The sequence below is a fragment of the Pseudophryne corroboree genome, chromosome 6 (assembly GCF_028390025.1).
Source record: "Pseudophryne corroboree isolate aPseCor3 chromosome 6, aPseCor3.hap2, whole genome shotgun sequence".
In the NCBI taxonomy this organism is placed as follows: domain Eukaryota; kingdom Metazoa; phylum Chordata; class Amphibia; order Anura; family Myobatrachidae; genus Pseudophryne; species Pseudophryne corroboree.
The window spans coordinates 167,544,875-167,563,439 of record NC_086449.1 but is presented as its reverse complement, the minus strand read 5'-3'; the positions used below and the strand labels follow the sequence as shown (position 1 = coordinate 167,563,439).

Genomic DNA, 18,565 nt, shown 5'->3' with positions numbered 1-18,565 from the left:
GGTTTCTCCTCTACCTGCAAGCTGGTGTGGATGTGGGCCTACGTTTGGGCTCCATAAAAGTCCAGATTTCTGTCTTGTCCATTTTCATCCAGAAACAGTTGGCTTTCCTCCCTGAGGTTCAGACTTTTTTGAAAGGGGTTCTGCACATCCAGCCTCCCTTTGTGCCTCCTACGGATCCTTGGGATCTTAACATGGTGTTGCAGTTCCTGCAATCGTATTGGTTCGAGCCTTTACAAGAGGTTGAGGTCAAGTTTCTCACTTGGAAGGGGGTCACACTGTTGGCATTAGCTTCTGCTAGGCCTGTGTCTGAATTGGGGGCATTGTCCTGCAAGAGCTCCTACTTGATTTTCCATGAAGATAGAGCTGAGCTCAGGACGGGTCAGCAATTTCTTCCAAAGGTTGTGTCGGCTTTTCATATCAACCAACTTACTGTGGTGCCAGTGGTTACGGACTCCTCAATTACCTCAAAGTCCTTGGATGTTGTGAGGGCTTTGAGGATTTATGTGAAGAGGACTTCACGTTACAGAAAGTCGGACTTTGTTTGTTCTTTTATGATCCCAACAAGATTGGGTGTCCTGCTTCTAAGCAGATGATTTCTCGCTGGATCAGGTTCTCTATCCAGCATGCTTATTCTTCGGCAGGCTTGCCGTGTCCAAAATCTGTTCAGGCCCACTCTACTCGTAAAGTGGGTTCTTCCTGGGCGGCTGGCCGGGGTGTCTCGTCTTTACAACTTTGCAGAGCAGCAACTTGGTTAGGGTCGAACACGTTTGCTAAGTTCTACAAGTTCGATACTTTGGCCTCTGAGGACCTAAAGTTTGGTCAATCTGTTTTGCAGGAGCCTCCGCGCTTTCCCTCCCGTACTGGGAGCTTTGGTACATCCCCATGGTACGTGTGTGGACCCCAGCATCCTCTAGGACGTAAGAGAAAATAGGATTTTAATTACCTACCGGTAAATCTTTTTCTCGTAGTCCGTAGAGGATGCTGGGCGCCCGCCCAGCGCTTCGTTTTCCTGCAGTTGTTACTTGGTTGAGTACTGCTTTGTTACTTGGTTAAGTACTGTTGTTCAGCCGTTGCTGATTTGTTTCAAGCTAGTTAGCTTGATGTGCCTTGTATGTGTGAGCTGGTGTGAATCTTGCCACTATCTGTGTATTTACTTCTCTTGAAGTATGTCCGTCTCCTCGGGCACAGTTTCTAGACTGAGTCTGGTAGGAGGGGCGTAGAGGGAGGAGCCAGCCCCCACTACTTAACTCTTAAAGTGTCCATGGCTCCTAGTGGACCCGTCTATACCCCATGGTACTAATGTGGACCCCAGCATCCTCTACGGACTACGAGAAAAGGTTTTACCAGTAGATAATTAAAATCCTGTTATCATTGTATTGCATACATAGGGGGTAATTCAGAGTTGATCGCAGCAGCAAATTTGTTAGCAGTTGAGCAAAACCATGTGCACTGCAGGGGGGCAGATATAACATTTCCAGAGTTAGATTTGGGTTATATTATTTCTGTGCAGGGTAAATACTGGCTGCTTTATTTTTACACTGCAATTTAGATTTCAGTTTGAACACACCCCACCCAAATCTAACTCTCTCTGCACATGTGACATCTGCAGTGCACATGGTTTTGCCCAACTGCTAACAAATTTGCTGCTGTGATCAACTCTGAATTAGGCCCATAGTAGGATATGAGTGGTTTGAAGCAGCGTGAAGATATTTATTGCCTTTTCCATTATAGCTGCTTTATATTTCATCATCAAACATTCTAGACTACAGGACCATAATAAGCGCCGGCCCTGCGGTCCAGTGCCTTCCAGCACAATTTGAGCCCTAGAAATAATTCCATAGATGAGATGTGTAGGAGGGGTCTGACATGCGCAGTTAATCAGTTATGTGAGTTTCATAGCTCTCTCAGGGTAGCATTTGGGGATTTGCAATATCCAATTACTGTGCTTAAATCAAATTGTAAACCAGCAAATATGATGATGCAGTTAGGTAATGTAATATTGCAAGTACACAAAGCAAAGGAAAATAACACCTCTATAATATGTAATGTAAGTGTAACAGCTTATGCTTTATTCAGTACAGTAAAACTCTCATTATGTAGGACATCCTCGAGCATTTAATTTCATGTTGCTCAGTGCATGTATCCAAGTCAGTGTATCCGCAGCCTATTGCTATTATTGGAGTGTTTCGTCTTCACCTAGCACGCTCCTCTCAGTGTACTTATTCAGGTTTGTTGGCAAACCAAAAAAAGCACACTAATGGGCAAACCATGTGCACTGCAGGGGGGGCAGATATATAACGTGCAGAGAGAGTTAGATTTGAGTGGGTTATATTGTTCCTGTGCAGGGTAAATACTGGCTGCTTTATTTTTACATTGCAATTTAGATCTCTGTTTGAACACACCCCACCCAAATCTACTCTCTCTGCACATGTTACCTCTGCCCCCCCCCCCCCCCCCCCCCCATTGCAGTGCACATGGTTTTGCCCATTAGCATGCTTTTTTTGGTTTGCCAACAAACCTGAATAAGGCCCAGTGTACGTAGAAAAAAAAAAAAAAGATAGATATATATATTAGCAATAGGCAAACTCTCATTTTCAGTGTTTTGGCTTTATTGCTTTTGTCAAGTGGAATTGACAAGTGCTGTCTGTGCATTTGGAATTGAGCGCCGAGTATCATGGAAGTTATATAAATATATTTTTTCTCTTGCACTCCCCTTGCTTACGATAGAATTTTAGGTCATCTATATACAGTGCAAGAGTCTGTACATTGATAGTAGTGAATGGATATATTTGCTTACCTCCCAACTTTCGTGTTCTTCAGGGTGGCCAGAAAGTGAGCCTCGTGAGAAGGGGTGGGGCATTGCATTACGACCCAGTTTTGTTATTTTGGGGGAGTGCCCAGCGCTCCACGAGCAGCTGGGCAGCCCCCTTGTCACATCCCCGCACTGTTCAGATGCTATGCGCACGGTATCTATTCAGTGACCACCAGCTGCTTTGCTTCACTGGCTCTCCCAACGTTCACCCCCGCCCGCGAGACACTGCAACCTGCTGGAGGGACAGTGTACGAATGGCGAGACTGTCCTGCTGGAATCGGAACAGTTGGGAGGTTCGTACAGTGGGGCAAAAAAGTATTTGGACAGCCACCAATTGTGCAAGTTGACCCACTTAAAAAGATGAGAGAGGTCTGTAATTTCCATCATAGGTACACTTCAGCCGTGAGAGACAGAATCTGGAAAAAAAAAAACAGGAAATCACATTGTATGATTTTTAATCAATTTACTTGTATAGTCTTGTGGAAAATAAATATTTGGACACCTACCAAGCAGCAAGATTTCTGGCTCTCACAGACCTGTTACTTCTTTAAGAAGCTCTTCTATCCTCCACTCATTACCTGTATTAATGGCACCTGTTTGAACTGGTTATCTGTATAAAAGACACCTGTCCACACCCTCAAACAGTCAGACTGCTACCTCTCCACCATGGTCAAGACCAGGGAGCTGTCTAAGGACACCAGGACAAAATTGTAGAGCTGCTCAAGACTGGGATGAGCTACTCGACAATAGGGAAGCCGCTTGGTGAGAAGAGATCAAGGGGTATATGCAATTCACGGCGAATCGCGGCAATTTTTCGCCGTTTTTTAATTCGAATTCGAAAAACGGATTCGCCAGAATCGCGGGCGAAAATCGGCCGATTTGGCGGATTTTGCCGCGATTTTAAAAAACGGGAAAAAACGGGAAAAACCCGGGGGAAAAAATGGCGTGGGGTCCCCCCTCCAAAGCATAACCAGCCTCGGGCTCTTCGAGCTGGTCCTGGTTCTAAAAATGCAGGGGAAAAATTGGGCAGGGATCCCCCGTATTTTTAAAACCAGCACCGGGCTCTGCGCCTGGTGCTGGTGCCAAAAATACGGGGGACAAAAAGAGTAGGGGTCCCCCGTATTTTTAACACCAGCATCGGGCTCCACTAGCTGGACAGATAATGCCACAGCCGGGGGTCACTTTTATGCCGTGCCCTGCGGCCGTGGCATTAACTACCCAACTAGTCACCCCTGGCCGGGGTACCCTGGGGGAGTGGGGACCCCTACAATCAAGGGGTCCCCCCCCCCCAGCCACCCAAGGGCCAGGGGTGAAGCCCGAGGCTGTCCCCCCCCCCCATCCAATGGGCTGCGGATGGGGGGGCTGATAGCCTTTTGTGATAATAAAAAGATATTGTTTTTTCCATTAGTACTACAAGTCCCAGCAAGCCTCCCCCGCAAGCTGGTACTTGGAGAACCACAAGTACCAGCATGCGGGAGAAAAACGGGCCCGCTGGTACCTGTAGTACTACTGGAAAAAAAATACCCAAATAAAAACAGGACACACACACCGTGAAAGTAAAACTTTATTTCATACGCCGACACACACATACTTACCTATGTTGACACGCCGACTGCCACGGTCCCCGACGATCCGAGGTACCTGTGAAAAAATTATACTCACCTTCCAGCGTCCAGAGGTACATCCAGGTCCAGAGATAATCCAGGTACTTGGCAAAACAAAAAAACGATCAACGATCCATACCGGACTAGAAAGGGGTCCAATGCTTTCACATCAGACCCCTTTCTCCCGAATGCCGGGACATCACGTGACTCCTGTCACTGAAGTCCCTTCAGCCAATCAGGAAGCGCTACTTCCGTGGCGCTCATCTGATTGGCTGTGCGCTGTCTGTGATGTGACAGCGCATCGCAAAGCCGCTCCATTACTTTCAATGGTGGGAACTTAGCGGCTAGCGGGGGGGTCACCCGCCGGTCAGCCGCTGACCGGCGGGTGACCTCACCGCTAGCCGCTAAGTTCCCACCATTGAATATAATGGACTGGGCTGTGCGATGCGCTGTCTGCTCAGACGCACAGAGCCAATCAGATGAGCGCAACGAAGTTGCGCTTCCTGATTGGCTATAGAGACCTTTCTGTGACAGCTGTCACTGACAGGTCTCTCTGCATTCGGGGATAGGGGTCCCATGTGTCAGCATGGGACCCCTTTCAGTCCGGCATGGAGCGGGTGTTCGGTTTGTTTTTTTCTCCAAGTACGTGGATTTATCTCTGGAGCCTGGTTGAGGTGAGTATATTGATCTTTTATTTTCAGGTACCCCTGGATTCTACATGGAGAAGAGGACCGATGTCGGCGTGTTAACATAGGTAAGTATGTGTGTGTCGACGTATGAAATAAAGTTTTACTTTCACGGTGTGTGTGTCCTGTTTTTATTTGGGTATTTTTTTTCCAGTAGTACTACAGGTACCAGCGGGCCCGTTTTTCTCCCGCATGCTGGTACTTGTGGTTCTCCAAGTACCAGCTTGCGGGGGAGGCTTGCTGGGACTTGTAGTACTGCTGGAAAAAACAATATTCTTTTCATGATCACAAAAGGCTATCAGCCCCCCCATCCGCAGCCCATTGGATGGGGGGGGACAGCCTCGGGCTTCACCCCTGGCCCTTGGGTGGCTGGGGGGGCCCTTGATTGAAGGGGTCCCCACTCCCCCAGGGTACCCCGGCCAGGGGTGACTAGTTGGATATTTAATGCCACGGCCGCAGGGCACGGCATAAAAGTGACCCCCGGCTGTGGCATTATCTGTCCAGCTAGTGGAGCCCGATGCTGGTGTTAAAAATACGGGGGACCCCTACGCTTTTTGTCCCCCGTATTTTTGGCACCAGCACCAGGCGCAGAGCCCGGTGCTGGTTTTAAAAATACGGGGGATCCCCTGTCAATTTTTCCCCCGCATTTTTAGAACCAGGACCAGCTCGAAGAGCCCGAGGCTGGTTATGCTTTGGAGGGGGGACCCCACGCCATTTTTTTTTAGGATTTTACCGTTCCAGCAATAAAAAAAATAAAAAAAAAAATAATATTTTAAAAAATATATAAATAATATTTGTGCCTCCAAAAAAAAAAAAAAAAAGTACCTAATCCCTTCTAATATAAATAGATCTGCTATTCCCAAAAAAAAACAAACAAAAAAAAACATGTTTAAAATTTTTTTATTTGTTTTCACCCTCCAAAGTGTGGCGGATTGAAAATGACGAATTTGCTGTCTAAAAGCACTGCTGTCGAATTTCCAAACTTGAATTGAATATGCTTTGGTCGAATTGCAGCACTTATATCATTGCAGAAAAGTCGAATTTGCAAAAATTCGAATTTCAAAAAGTCGAATTTTGAAAGTCCGTTTTTTGGTCGGAAAGCACTGAATTGCATAGGCGAATTTTTTTTTTGGTCGAAAATGACCCGAAATTCGACAATTTCGGGAATTCGACCGCAATTGCATATACCCCCAACTGTTGGCGCAATTATTAAAAAATGGAAGAAATACAATCTCCCTCGACCTGGGGCTCCATGCAAGATCTCACCTCGTGGGGTATCAGTGATCTTGAGAACGGTGAGGAATCAGCCCAGAACTACACGAGGGACCTGGTCAATGACCTCAAGGGAGCTGGGACCACCGTCACAAAGGTTACCTTTAGTAACACACTACGTCGTCATGGATTGAAATCCTGCAGCGCCCGAAAGGTCCCACTGCTTAAGCAAGCACATGTCCAAGCCCGTCTAATGTTTGCCAGTGACCATCTGGATGATCCAGAGGAGGATTGGGAGAATGTAATGTGGTCAGATGAGGGCAAAATCGAACTTTTTGGTATAAACTCCACTCGCCGTGTTTGGAGGGAGAAGAATGATGAATGGCATCCCAAGAACACCATACCCACTGTGAAGCATAGGGGTGGAAACATCATGCTTTGGGGCTGCTTTTCTGCAAAGGGGACAGGACGACTGATCCGTATTAAGGAGAGGATGAATGGGGCCATGTATCGTGAGATTTTGGGCAAAAGCCTCCTTCCCTCAGTAAGATGGAACGTGGCTGGGTCTCCCAGCATGACAATGACCCCAAACACACCACCCGGGCAACTAAGGAGTGGCTCCGTAAGAAGCATTTCAAGGTCCTAGAGTGGCCTAGCCAGTCTCCAGACCTCAACCCAATAGAAAATCTGGAGGGAGTTGAAAGTCCGCGTTGCCCGGCGACAGTCCCAAAACATGACAGATCTAGAGAAGATCTGCATGGAAGAGTGGGCCAAAATACCTGCTACAGTGTGTGCAAACCTGGTCAAGAACTACAGGAAACGTTTGACCTCTGTAATTGCCAACCGAGGTTATATTACAAAGTATTGAGTTAAACTTTTTGATTGTCCAAATATTTATTTTCCGCAAGAATATACAAATAAATTGTTTAAAAATCATACAATGTGATTTCCTGGGGTTTTTTTTCTTCAGATTCTGTCTCACAGTTGAAGTGTACTTATGATGGAAATTACAGACCTCTCTCCTCTTTTTAAGTGGGTCAACTTGCACTATTGGTGGCTGTCCATATACTTTTTTGCCCCACTGTATTTGGAGTTTACAAGTATTGTGTTGGATTGATACCCCCCCCCCCCCTTATTTTTTTAAATTACTTTCATTATTTACATTGTTTATGTTTTATTTTTTCCACCCAGAGGAGGAGCTTGAGGGAAAAACGGAAGAGGAGATTGAAATGATGAAAGTGATGGGTTTTGGCTCATTTGACACCACCAAGGTAATAGAAGTTGATTCTTGTTGCTACGCTTAAGTAATAATATTTCTCTATCGTCCTAGTGGATGCTGGGGTTCCTGAAAGGACCATGGGGAATAGCGGCTCCGCAGGAGACAGGGCACAAAAAGTAAAGCTTTTCCAGATCAGGTGGTGTGCACTGGCTCCTCCCCCTATGACCCTCCTCCAGACTCCAGTTAGATTTTTGTGCCCGGCCGAGAAGGGTGCAATCTAGGTGGCTCTCCTAAAGAGCTGCTTAGAAAAAGTTTAGCTAGGTTTTTTATTTTACAGTGATTCCTGCTGGCAACAGGATCACTGCAGCGAGGGACTGAGGGGAGAAGGAGTCAACTCACCTGCGTGCAGGATGGATTGGCTTCTTGGCTACTGGACATCAAGCTCCAGAGGGACGATCACAGGTACAGCCTGGATGGTCACCGGAGCCGCGCCGCCGGCCCCCTTGCAGATGCTGAAGTCAGAAGAGGTCCAGAATCGGCGGCTGAAGACTCCTGCAGTCTTCTAAAGGTAGCGCACAGCACTGCAGCTGTGCGCCATTTTCCTCTCAGCACACTTCACACGGCAGTCACTGAGGGTGCAGGGCGCTGGGAGGGGGGCGCCCTGGGAGGCAAATGAATACCTATAAAGGCTAAAAATACCTCACATATAGCCCCTAGAGGCTATATGGAGATATTTAACCCCTGCCTGATTTTTCTAAATAGCGGGAGACGAGCCCGCCAGAAAAGGGGCGGGGCCTATCTCCTCAGCACACGGCGCCATTTCCTCTCACAGCTCCGCTGGTCAGGACGGCTCCCAAGTCTCTCCCCTGCACTGCACTACAGAAACAGGGTAAAACAGAGAGGGGGGGGCAAATTTATGGCGATATTTTGATATAACAAAGCAGCTATAAGGGAGCACTTATTATAAGGCTATCCCTGATATATATATAGCGCTTTTGGTGTGTGCTGGCAAACTCTCCCTCTGTCTCCCCAAAGGGCTAGTGGGTCCTGTCTTCGTTAGGAGCATTCCCTGTGTGTCTGCTGTGTGTCGGTACGTGTGTGTCGACATGTATGAGGACGATATTGGTGTGGAGGCGGAGCAATTGCCAAATATGAGGATGTCACCCCCTAGGGAGTTGACACCAGAATGGATGCCTTTATTTATGGAACTACGGGATAGTGTCAACACGCTAAAGCAGTCGTTTGACGACATGAGGCGGCCGGACAATCAATTAGTGCCTGTCCAGGCGACTCAAACACCGTCAGGGGCTGTGAAACGCCCTTTGCCTCAGTCGGTCGACACAGACCCAGACGCAGGCACTGACTCCAGTGGTGACGGTGACGATTCAACAGTATTTTCCAGTAGGGCCACACGTTATATGATTTTGGCAATGAAGGAGGCGTTACATTTAGCTGATACTACAGGTACCACTAAACAGGGTATTATGTGGGGTATGAAAAAACTACCTATAGTTTTTCCTGAATCAGAAGAATTAAATGACGTGTGTAATGAAGCGTGGGTTGCCCCTGATAAAAAGCTGATAATTTCAAAGAAATTATTGGCATTATACCCTTTCCCGCCAGAGGTTAGGGAGCGCTGGGAAACACCTCCTAGGGTGGACAAGGCGCTAACACGCTTATCTAAACAAGTGGCGTTACCCTCTCCTGAGACGGCCGCACTTAAAGATCCATCAGATAGGAGGATGGAAAATATCCAAAAAAGTATATACACACATGCAGGTGTTATACTACGACCAGCTGTAGCGACTGCCTGGATGGGCAGTGCTGGGGTAGTTTGGTCAGAGTCCCTGATTGAAAATATTGATACCCTGGACAGGGACAATATTTTACTGTCGTTAGAACAAATAAAGGATGCATTTCTTTATATGCGTGATGCACAGAGGGATATCTGCACACTGGCATCACGGGTAAGTGCTATGTCCATTTCGGCCAGAAGAGCTTTGTGGACGCGACAGTGGACAGGCGATGCGGATTCAAAACGGCATATGGAAGTTTTGCCGTATAAAGGGGAGGAGTTATTTGGAGTCGGTCTATCAGATTTGGTGGCCACGGCTACAGCCGGGAAATCCACCTTTCTACCTCAAGTCAGTCCCCAACAGAAAAAGGCACCGACTTTTCAACCGCAGCCCTTTCGTTCCTTTAAAAATAAGAGAGCAAAGGGCTATTCATATCTGCCACGAGGCAGAGGTCGAGGGAAGAGACAGCAACACGCAGCTCCTTCCCAGGAACAGAAGCCCTCCCCGGCTTCTACAAAAGCCTCAGCATGACGCTGGGGCTTCTCAAGCGGACTCGGGGACGGTGGGCGGTCGTCTCAAAAATTACAGCGCGCAGTGGGCTCACTCGCAGGTAGATCCCTGGATCCTGCAGATAATATCTCAAGGGTACAGGTTGGAATTAGAGACAGATCCACCTCGCCGTTTCCTGAAGTCTGCTTTACCAACGTCCCCCTCCGAAAGGGAGACGGTTTTGGAAGCCATTCACAAGCTGTACTCTCAGCAGGTGATAGTCAAGGTACCTCTTCTACAACAAGGGAAGGGGTATTATTCCACTCTTTTTGTGGTACCGAAGCCGGATGGCTCGGTAAGGCCTATTCTAAATCTGAAGTCTTTGAACCTGTACATAAAGAAGTTCAAGTTCAAGATGGAGTCACTCAGAGCAGTGATAGCGAACCTGGAAGAGGGGGACTTTATGGTATCCTTGGACATCAAGGATGCGTATCTCCACGTTCCAATTTACCCCTCACACCAGGGGTACCTCAGGTTCGTTGTACAAAACTGTCACTATCAGTTTCAGACGCTGCCGTTCGGATTGTCCACGGCACCTCGGATCTTTACAAAGGTAATGGCCGAGATGATGATTCTTCTTCGAAGAAAAGGCATATTAATTATCCCATACTTGGACGATCTCCTAATAAGGGCGAGGTCCAGAGAACAGCTAGAGATGGGATTAGCACTGTCTCAAGAAGTGCTAAAACAGCACGGGTGGATTCTGAATATTCCAAAATCCCAGTTAATGCCGACAACTCGTCTGCTGTTCCTAGGGATGATTCTGGACACGGTTCAGAAAAAGGTTTTTCTCCCGGAGGAAAAAGCCAAGGAGTTATCCGAGCTTGTCAGGAACCTCCTAAAACCAGGAAAGGTGTCTGTACATCAATGCACAAGAGTCCTGGGAAAAATGGTGGCTTCTTACGAAGCAATTCCATTCGGCAGATTCCACGCAAGAATTTTCCAAAGGGATCTGTTGGACAAATGGTCAGGGTCGCATCTTCAGATGCACCTACGGATAACCCTGTCTCCAAGGACAAGGGTGTCTCTTCTGTGGTGGTTGCAGAGTCCTCATCTATTGGAGGGCCGCAGATTCGGCATACAGGATTGGATCCTGGTGACCACGGACGCCAGCCTGAGAGGCTGGGGAGCAGTCACACAAGGAAGAAACTTCCAGGGAGTATGGACGAGCCTGGAAACGTCTCTTCACATAAACATTCTGGAACTAAGAGCAATATACAATGCTCTAAGCCAGGCAGAACCTCTGCTTCAGGGAAAACCGGTGTTGATCCAGTCGGACAACATCACGGCAGTCGCCCATGTGAACAGACAGGGCGGCACAAGAAGCAGGAGTGCAATGGCAGAAGCTGCAAGGATTCTTCGCTGGGCAGAGAATCATGTGATAGCACTGTCAGCAGTGTTCATCCCGGGAGTGGATAACTGGGAAGCAGACTTCCTCAGCAGACACGATCTTCACCCGGGAGAGTGGGGACTTCATCCAGAAGTCTTCCACATGCTGGTAACCCGTTGGGAAAGACCAATGGTGGACATGATGGCGTCTCGCCTCAACAAAAAACTGGACAGGTATTGCGCCAGGTCAAGAGATCCGCAGGCAATAGCTGTGGACGCGCTGGTAACGCCTTGGGTGTACCAGTCGGTGTATGTGTTTCCTCCTCTGCCTCTCATACCAAAAGTATTGAGAATTATACGGCAAAGAGGCGTAAGAACGATACTAGTGGTTCCGGATTGGCCAAGAAGGACTTGGTACCCGGAACTTCAAGAGATGATCACGGAAGATCCGTGGCCTCTACCTCTAAGGAGGGACTTGCTTCAGCAGGGTCCCTGTCTGTTTCAAGACTTACCGCGGCTGCGTTTGACGGCATGGCGGTTGAACGCCGGATCCTAAAGGAAAAAGGCATGCCGGAAGAAGTCATTCCTACTTTGATTAAAGCAAGGAAGGAAGTAACCGTGCAACATTATCACCGAATTTGGCGAAAATATGTTGCGTGGTGCGAAGATCGGAGTGCTCCGACGGAGGAATTTCAACTGGGTCGATTCCTACATTTCCTGCAATCAGGATTGTCTATGGGTCTCAAATTGGGATCTATTAAGGTTCAAATTTCGGCCCTGTCGATTTTCTTTCAAAAAGAATTGGCTTCAGTCCCTGAAGTCCAGACCTTTGTTAAGGGAGTGCTGCATATACAGCCTCCTGTGGTGCCTCCAGTGGCACCGTGGGATCTCAATGTGGTTTTGGACTTTCTAAAATCTCATTGGTTTGAACCACTAAATAAGGTGGATTTGAAATATCTCACTTGGAAAGTGACCATGCTTCTAGCCCTGGCTTCTGCCAGGAGAGTATCAGAATTGGCAGCTTTATCTTACAAAAGCCCATATCTGATTTTCCATTCGGACAGGGCAGAACTGCGGACTCGTCCGCATTTTCTCCCTAAGGTGGTGTCAGCATTTCATCTGAACCAGCCTATTGTAGTGCCTGCGGCTACAAGTGACTTGGAGGACTCCAAGTTACTGGACGTTGTCAGAGCATTAAAAATATATATTGCAAGGACAGCTGGAGTCAGAAAATCTGACTCGTTGTTTATATTGTATGCACCCAACAAGATGGGTGCTCCTGCGTCTAAGCAGACGATTGCTCGTTGGATCTGTAGCACAATCCAACTTGCACATTCTGTGGCAGGCCTGCCACAGCCTAAATCTGTAAAGGCCCACTCCACAAGGAAGGTGGGCTCATCTTGGGCGGCTGCCCGAGGGGTCTCGGCATTACAACTTTGCCGAGCAGCTACGTGGTCAGGGGAGAACACGTTTGTAAAATTTTACAAATTTGATACTCTGGCTAAGGAGGACCTGGAGTTCTCTCATTCGGTGCTGCAGAGTCATCCGCACTCTCCCGCCCGTTTGGGAGCTTTGGTATAATCCCCATGGTCCTTTCAGGAACCCCAGCATCCACTAGGACGATAGAGAAAATAAGATTTTACTTACCGATAAATCTATTTCTCGGAGTCCGTAGTGGATGCTGGGCGCCCATCCCAAGTGCGGATTATCTGCATAAATTGTACATAGTTATTGTTAACTAATTCGGGTTATTGTTGAAGGAAGCCATCTTTCAGAGGCTCCGCTGTTATCATACTGTTAACTGGGTTTAGATCACAGGTTGTACGGTGTGATTGGTGTGGCTGGTATGAGTCTTACCCGGGATTCAAAATCCTCCCTTATTGTGTACGCTCGTCCGGGCACAGTACCTAACTGGAGTCTGGAGGAGGGTCATAGGGGGAGGAGCCAGTGCACACCACCTGATCTGGAAAAGCTTTACTTTTTGTGCCCTGTCTCCTGCGGAGCCGCTATTCCCCATGGTCCTTTCAGGAACCCCAGCATCCACTACGGACTCCGAGAAATAGATTTATCGGTAAGTAAAATCTTATTATAATTAAGCTTCTTGTGGGACTATTATGTTGAACTGCTAGCTATGTATACTAAAGGAAAGTTTGATATTTTTAGGGTTTTTTTGTATAGTGTGAGTCAAAAAGTCTCCCAGATTTTAAAATTTAACAAAAAAGGCATGGTAAATGCTATTCAAAATTTTGTGGAATGATTTTGAGGACCTATGAACTAATCGATCCGCATTAGCCAATTTTTGCAACTGAAATAAAACTGCAGAAAGTTACCCATGGTGCCTCGAAAACATGAGCTATGGATGTGTATACTTGAGATCTTGGAACATGTAAGAAATTAAGCACAGATATTTATTTCAACAGACAAAAAATGCAGTTAAAATAGATGCTTTCCTGAGATATAGGTAGTTATACAAGGTTGGGATCCCAGAGGTCTGCATCTTAATGCCAGGATCCAGGCTGCCAGATTGCCGGTGGTGGTGGGACGAGCGCAACAAAGTTCCTTGCGGGCTCGCTGCACACTCCACAGGTTCTATCCCCACTCTATGGGTTTCGTGGACACTCACGAATGGGAATAGTCCCTGTTAGTAGGCATGCCGACTGTCGGGATTTCCAGCGGTCGGGATCCCGGGTTCGGTATAATGAGCGGCGGGATCCCGACTGCCGGTAATATGATTACTTCCCATTATACACAGTCGAGTCACATTATTATGACCACCAGCTAACTGAGCAAATCCCCATACGCAGTAGAGTTCACTGAACTGTCACTTTAGACACCAGTCTGGTAGCCCCGGGTACATTTGGACAGTGAGCTGCTCCTTTGTAGCATGTCGGTCGGCCATCACACACCTTCGTAGCCGACGTTCACCTCTCACATCAATGGCACATGGTGCTCCGCAGTTTCTTGATCAGTTATTCGCAGTGGTGCCATTTGTCCAGTCAAAATACACCTTCAGCACAGCAGCACGCGAACAGTTCACACACTGCGCTGTTTCAGAATTACTGCTACCCTTGGCCTGAAAGCTGATAATCATCCCTTTTCTCTATCGTCCTAGTGGATGCTGGGGTTCCTGAAAGGACCATGGGGAATAGCGGCTCCGCAGGAGACAGGGCACAAAAAGTAAAGCTTTTTCCGATCAGGTGGTGTGCACTGGCTCCTCCCCCTATGACCCTCCTCCAGACTCCAGTTAGATTTTTGTGCCCGGCCGAGAAGGGTGCAATCTAGGTGGCTCTCCTAAAGAGCTGCTTAGAGAAAGTTTAGCTAGGTTTTTTATTTTACAGTGATTCCTGCTGGCAACAGGATCACTGCAGCGAGGGACTGAGGGGAGAAGGAGTCAACTCACCTGCGTGCAGGATGGATTGGTTTCTTGGCTACTGGACATCAAGCTCCAGAGGGACGATCACAGGTACAGCCTGGATGGTCACCGGAGCCACGCCGCCGGCCCCCTTGCAGATGCTGAAATCAGAAGAGGTCCAGAATCGGCGGCTGAAGACTCCTGCAGTCTTCTAAAGGTAGCGCACAGCACTGCAGCTGTGCGCCATTTTCCTCTCAGCACACTTCACACGGCAGTCACTGAGGGTGCAGGGCGCTGGGAGGGGGGCGCCCTGGGAGGCAAATGAGTACCTATAAAGGCTAAAAATACCTCACATATAGCCCTAGAGGCTATATGGAGATATTTAACCCCTGCCTAATTTTTCTAAATAGCGGGAGACGAGCCCGCCGGAAAAGGGGCGGGGCCTATCTCCTCAGCACACGGCGCCATTTCCTCTCACAGCTCCGCTGGTCAGGACGGCTCCCAAGTCTCTCCCCTGCACTGCACTACAGAAACAGGGTAAAACAGAGAGGGGGGGGCACATTTATGGCGATATTTTGATATAACAAAGCAGCTATAAGGGAGCACTTATTATAAGGCTATCCCTGATATATATATAGCGCTTTTGGTGTGTGCTGGCAAACTCTCCCTCTGTCTCCCCAAAGGGCTAGTGGGTCCTGTCTTCGTTAGGAGCATTCCCTGTGTGTCTGCTGTGTGTCGGTACGTGTGTGTCGACATGTATGAGGACGATATTGGTGTGGAGGCGGAGCAATTGCCAAATATGAGGATGTCACCCCCTAGGGAGTCGACACCAGAATGGATGCCTTTATTTATGGAACTACGGGATAGTGTCAACACGCTAAAGCAGTCGTTTGACGACATGAGACGGCCGGACAATCAATTAGTGCCTGTCCAGGCGACTCAAACACCGTCGGGGGCTGTGAAACGCCCTTTGCCTCAGTCGGTCGACACAGACCCAGACACAGGCGATGACTCCAGTGGTGACGGTGACGAATCAACCGTATTTTCCAGTAGGGCCACACGTTATATGATTTTGGCAATGAAGGAGGCGTTACATTTAGCTGATACTACAGGTACCACTAAACAGGGTATTATGTGGGGTATGAAAAAACTACCTATAGTTTTTCCTGAATCAGAAGAACTAAATGACGTGTGTAATGAAGCGTGGGTTGCCCCTGATAAAAAGCTGATAATTTCAAAGAAATTATTGGCATTATACCCTTTCCCGCCAGAGGTTAGGGAGCGCTGGGAAACACCTCCTAGGGTGGACAAGGCGCTAACACGCTTATCTAAACAAGTGGCGTTACCCTCTCCTGAGACGGCCGCACTTAAAGATCCATCAGATAGGAGGATGGAAAATATCCAAAAAAGTATATACACACATGCAGGTGTTATACTACGACCAGCTGTAGCGACTGCCTGGATGGGCAGTGCGGGGGTAGTTTGGTCAGAATCCCTGATTGAAAATATTGATACCCTGGACAGGGACAATATTTTACTGTGGTTAGAACAAATAAAGGATGCATTTCTTTATATGCGTGATGCACAGAGGGATATATGCACACTGGCATCACGGGTAAGTGCTATGTCCATTTCGGCCAGAAGAGCTTTATGGACGCGACAGTGGACAGGCGATGCGGATTCAAAACGGCATATGGAAGTTTTGCCGTATAAAGGGGAGGAGTTATTTGGAGTCGGTCTATCAGATTTGGTGGCCACGGCTACAGCCGGGAAATCCACCTTTCTACCTCAAGTCACTCCCCAACAGAAAAAGGCACCGACTTTTCAACCGCAGCCCTTTCGTTCCTTTAAAAATAAGAGAGCAAAGGGCTATTCATATCTGCCACGAGGCAAAGGTCGAGGGAAGAGACAGCAACACGCAGCTCCTTCCCAGGATCAGAAGCCCTCTCCGGCTTCTACAAAAGCCTCAGCATGACGCTGGGGCTTCTCAAGCGGACTCGGGGACGGTGGGGGGTCGTCTCAAAAATTACAGCGCGCAGTGGGCTCACTCGCAAGTAGATCCCTGGATCCTGCAGATAATATCTCAGGGATACAGGTTGGAATTAGAGACAGATCCACCTCGCCGTTTCCTGAAGTCTGCTTTACCAACGTCCCCCTCCGAAAGGGAGACGGTTTTGGAAGCCATTCACAAGCTGTACTCTCAGCAGGTGATAGTCAAGGTACCTCTTCTGCAACAAGGGAAGGGGTATTATTCCACTCTTTTTGTGGTACCGAAGCCGGATGGCTCGGTAAGGCCTATTCTAAATCTGAAGTCCTTGAACCTGTACATAAAGAAGTTCAAGTTCAAAATGGAGTCACTCAGAGCAGTGATAGCGAACCTGGAAGAGGGGGACTTTATGGTATCCTTGGACATCAAGGATGCGTATCTCCACGTTCCAATTTACCCCTCACACCAGGGGTACCTCAGGTTCGTTGTACAAAACTGTCACTATCAGTTTCAGACGCTGCCGTTCGGATTGTCCACGGCACCTCGGATCTTTACAAAGGTAATGGCCGAGATGATGATTCTTCTTCGAAGAAAAGGCGTATTAATTATCCCATACTTGGACGATCTCCTAATAAGGGCGAGGTCCAGAGAACAGCTAGAGATGGGATTAGCACTGTCTCAAGAAGTGCTAAAACAGCACGGGTGGATTCTGAATATTCCAAAATCCCAGTTAATGCCGACAACTCGTCTGCTGTTCCTAGGGATGATTCTGGACACGGTTCAGAAAAAGGTTTTTCTCCCGGAGGAAAAAGCCAAGGAGTTATCCGAGCTTGTCAGGAACCTCCTAAAACCAGGAAAGGTGTCTGTACATCAATGCACAAGAGTCCTGGGAAAAATGGTGGCTTCTTACGAAGCAATTCCATTCGGCAGATTCCACGCAAGAATTTTCCAAAGGGATCTGTTGAACAAATGGTCAGGGTCGCATCTTCAGATGCACCTGCGGATAACCCTGTCTCCAAGGACAAGGGTGTCTCTTCTGTGGTGGTTGCAGAGTGCTCATCTATTGGAGGGCCGCAGATTCGGCATACAGGATTGGATCCTGGTGACCACGGACGCCAGCCTGAGAGGCTGGGGAGCAGTCACACAAGGAAGAAACTTCCAGGGAGTATGGACGAGCCTGGAAACGTCTCTTCACATAAACATTCTGGAACTAAGAGCAATATACAATGCTCTAAGCCAGGCAGAACCTCTGCTTCAGGGAAAACCGGTGTTGATCCAGTCGGACAACATCACGGCAGTCGCCCATGTGAACAGACAGGGCGGCACAAGAAGCAGGAGTGCAATGGCAGAAGCTGCAAGGATTCTTCGCTGGGCAGAGAATCATGTGATAGCACTGTCAGCAGTGTTCATCCCGGGAGTGGACAACTGGGAAGCAGACTTCCTCAGCAGACACGATCTTCACCCGGGAGAGTGGGGACTTCATCCAGAAGTCTTCCACATGCTGGTAACCCGTTGGGAAAGACCAATGGTGGACATGATGGCGTCTCGCCTCAACAAAAAACTGGACAGGTATTGCGCCAGGTCAAGAGATCCGCAGGCAATAGCTGTGGACGCGCTGGTAACGCCTTGGGTGTACCAGTCGGTGTATGTGTTTCCTCCTCTGCCTCTCATACCAAAAGTATTGAGAATTATACGGCAAAGAGGCGTAAGAACGATACTAGTGGTTCCGGATTGGCCAAGAAGGACTTGGTACCCGGAACTTCAAGAGATGATCACGGAAGATCCGTGGCCTCTACCTCTAAGGAGGGACTTGCTTCAGCAGGGTCCCTGTCTGTTTCAAGACTTACCGCGGCTGCGTTTGACGGCATGGCGGTTGAACGCCGGATCCTAAAGGAAAAAGGCATGCCGGAAGAAGTCATTCCTACTTTGATTAAAGCAAGGAAGGAAGTAACCGTGCAACATTATCACCGAATTTGGCGAAAATATGTTGCGTGGTGCGAAGATCGGAGTGCTCCGACG

At 48.1% G+C, this 18,565-nt stretch overlaps 1 protein-coding gene across 1 annotated transcript in view; it reads left to right on the top strand.

Moving 5' to 3' along the window:
• Positions 1-18,565, top strand: part of SNRNP27 (small nuclear ribonucleoprotein U4/U6.U5 subunit 27) — a 135,253-nt gene that overhangs the window by 33,989 nt on the left and 82,699 nt on the right. The window contains exon 4 of the mRNA XM_063932098.1: positions 7,506-7,585. Coding sequence (XP_063788168.1) covers positions 7,506-7,585 — 80 coding nt within the window. The remainder of the gene's footprint in view (positions 1-7,505; positions 7,586-18,565) is intronic.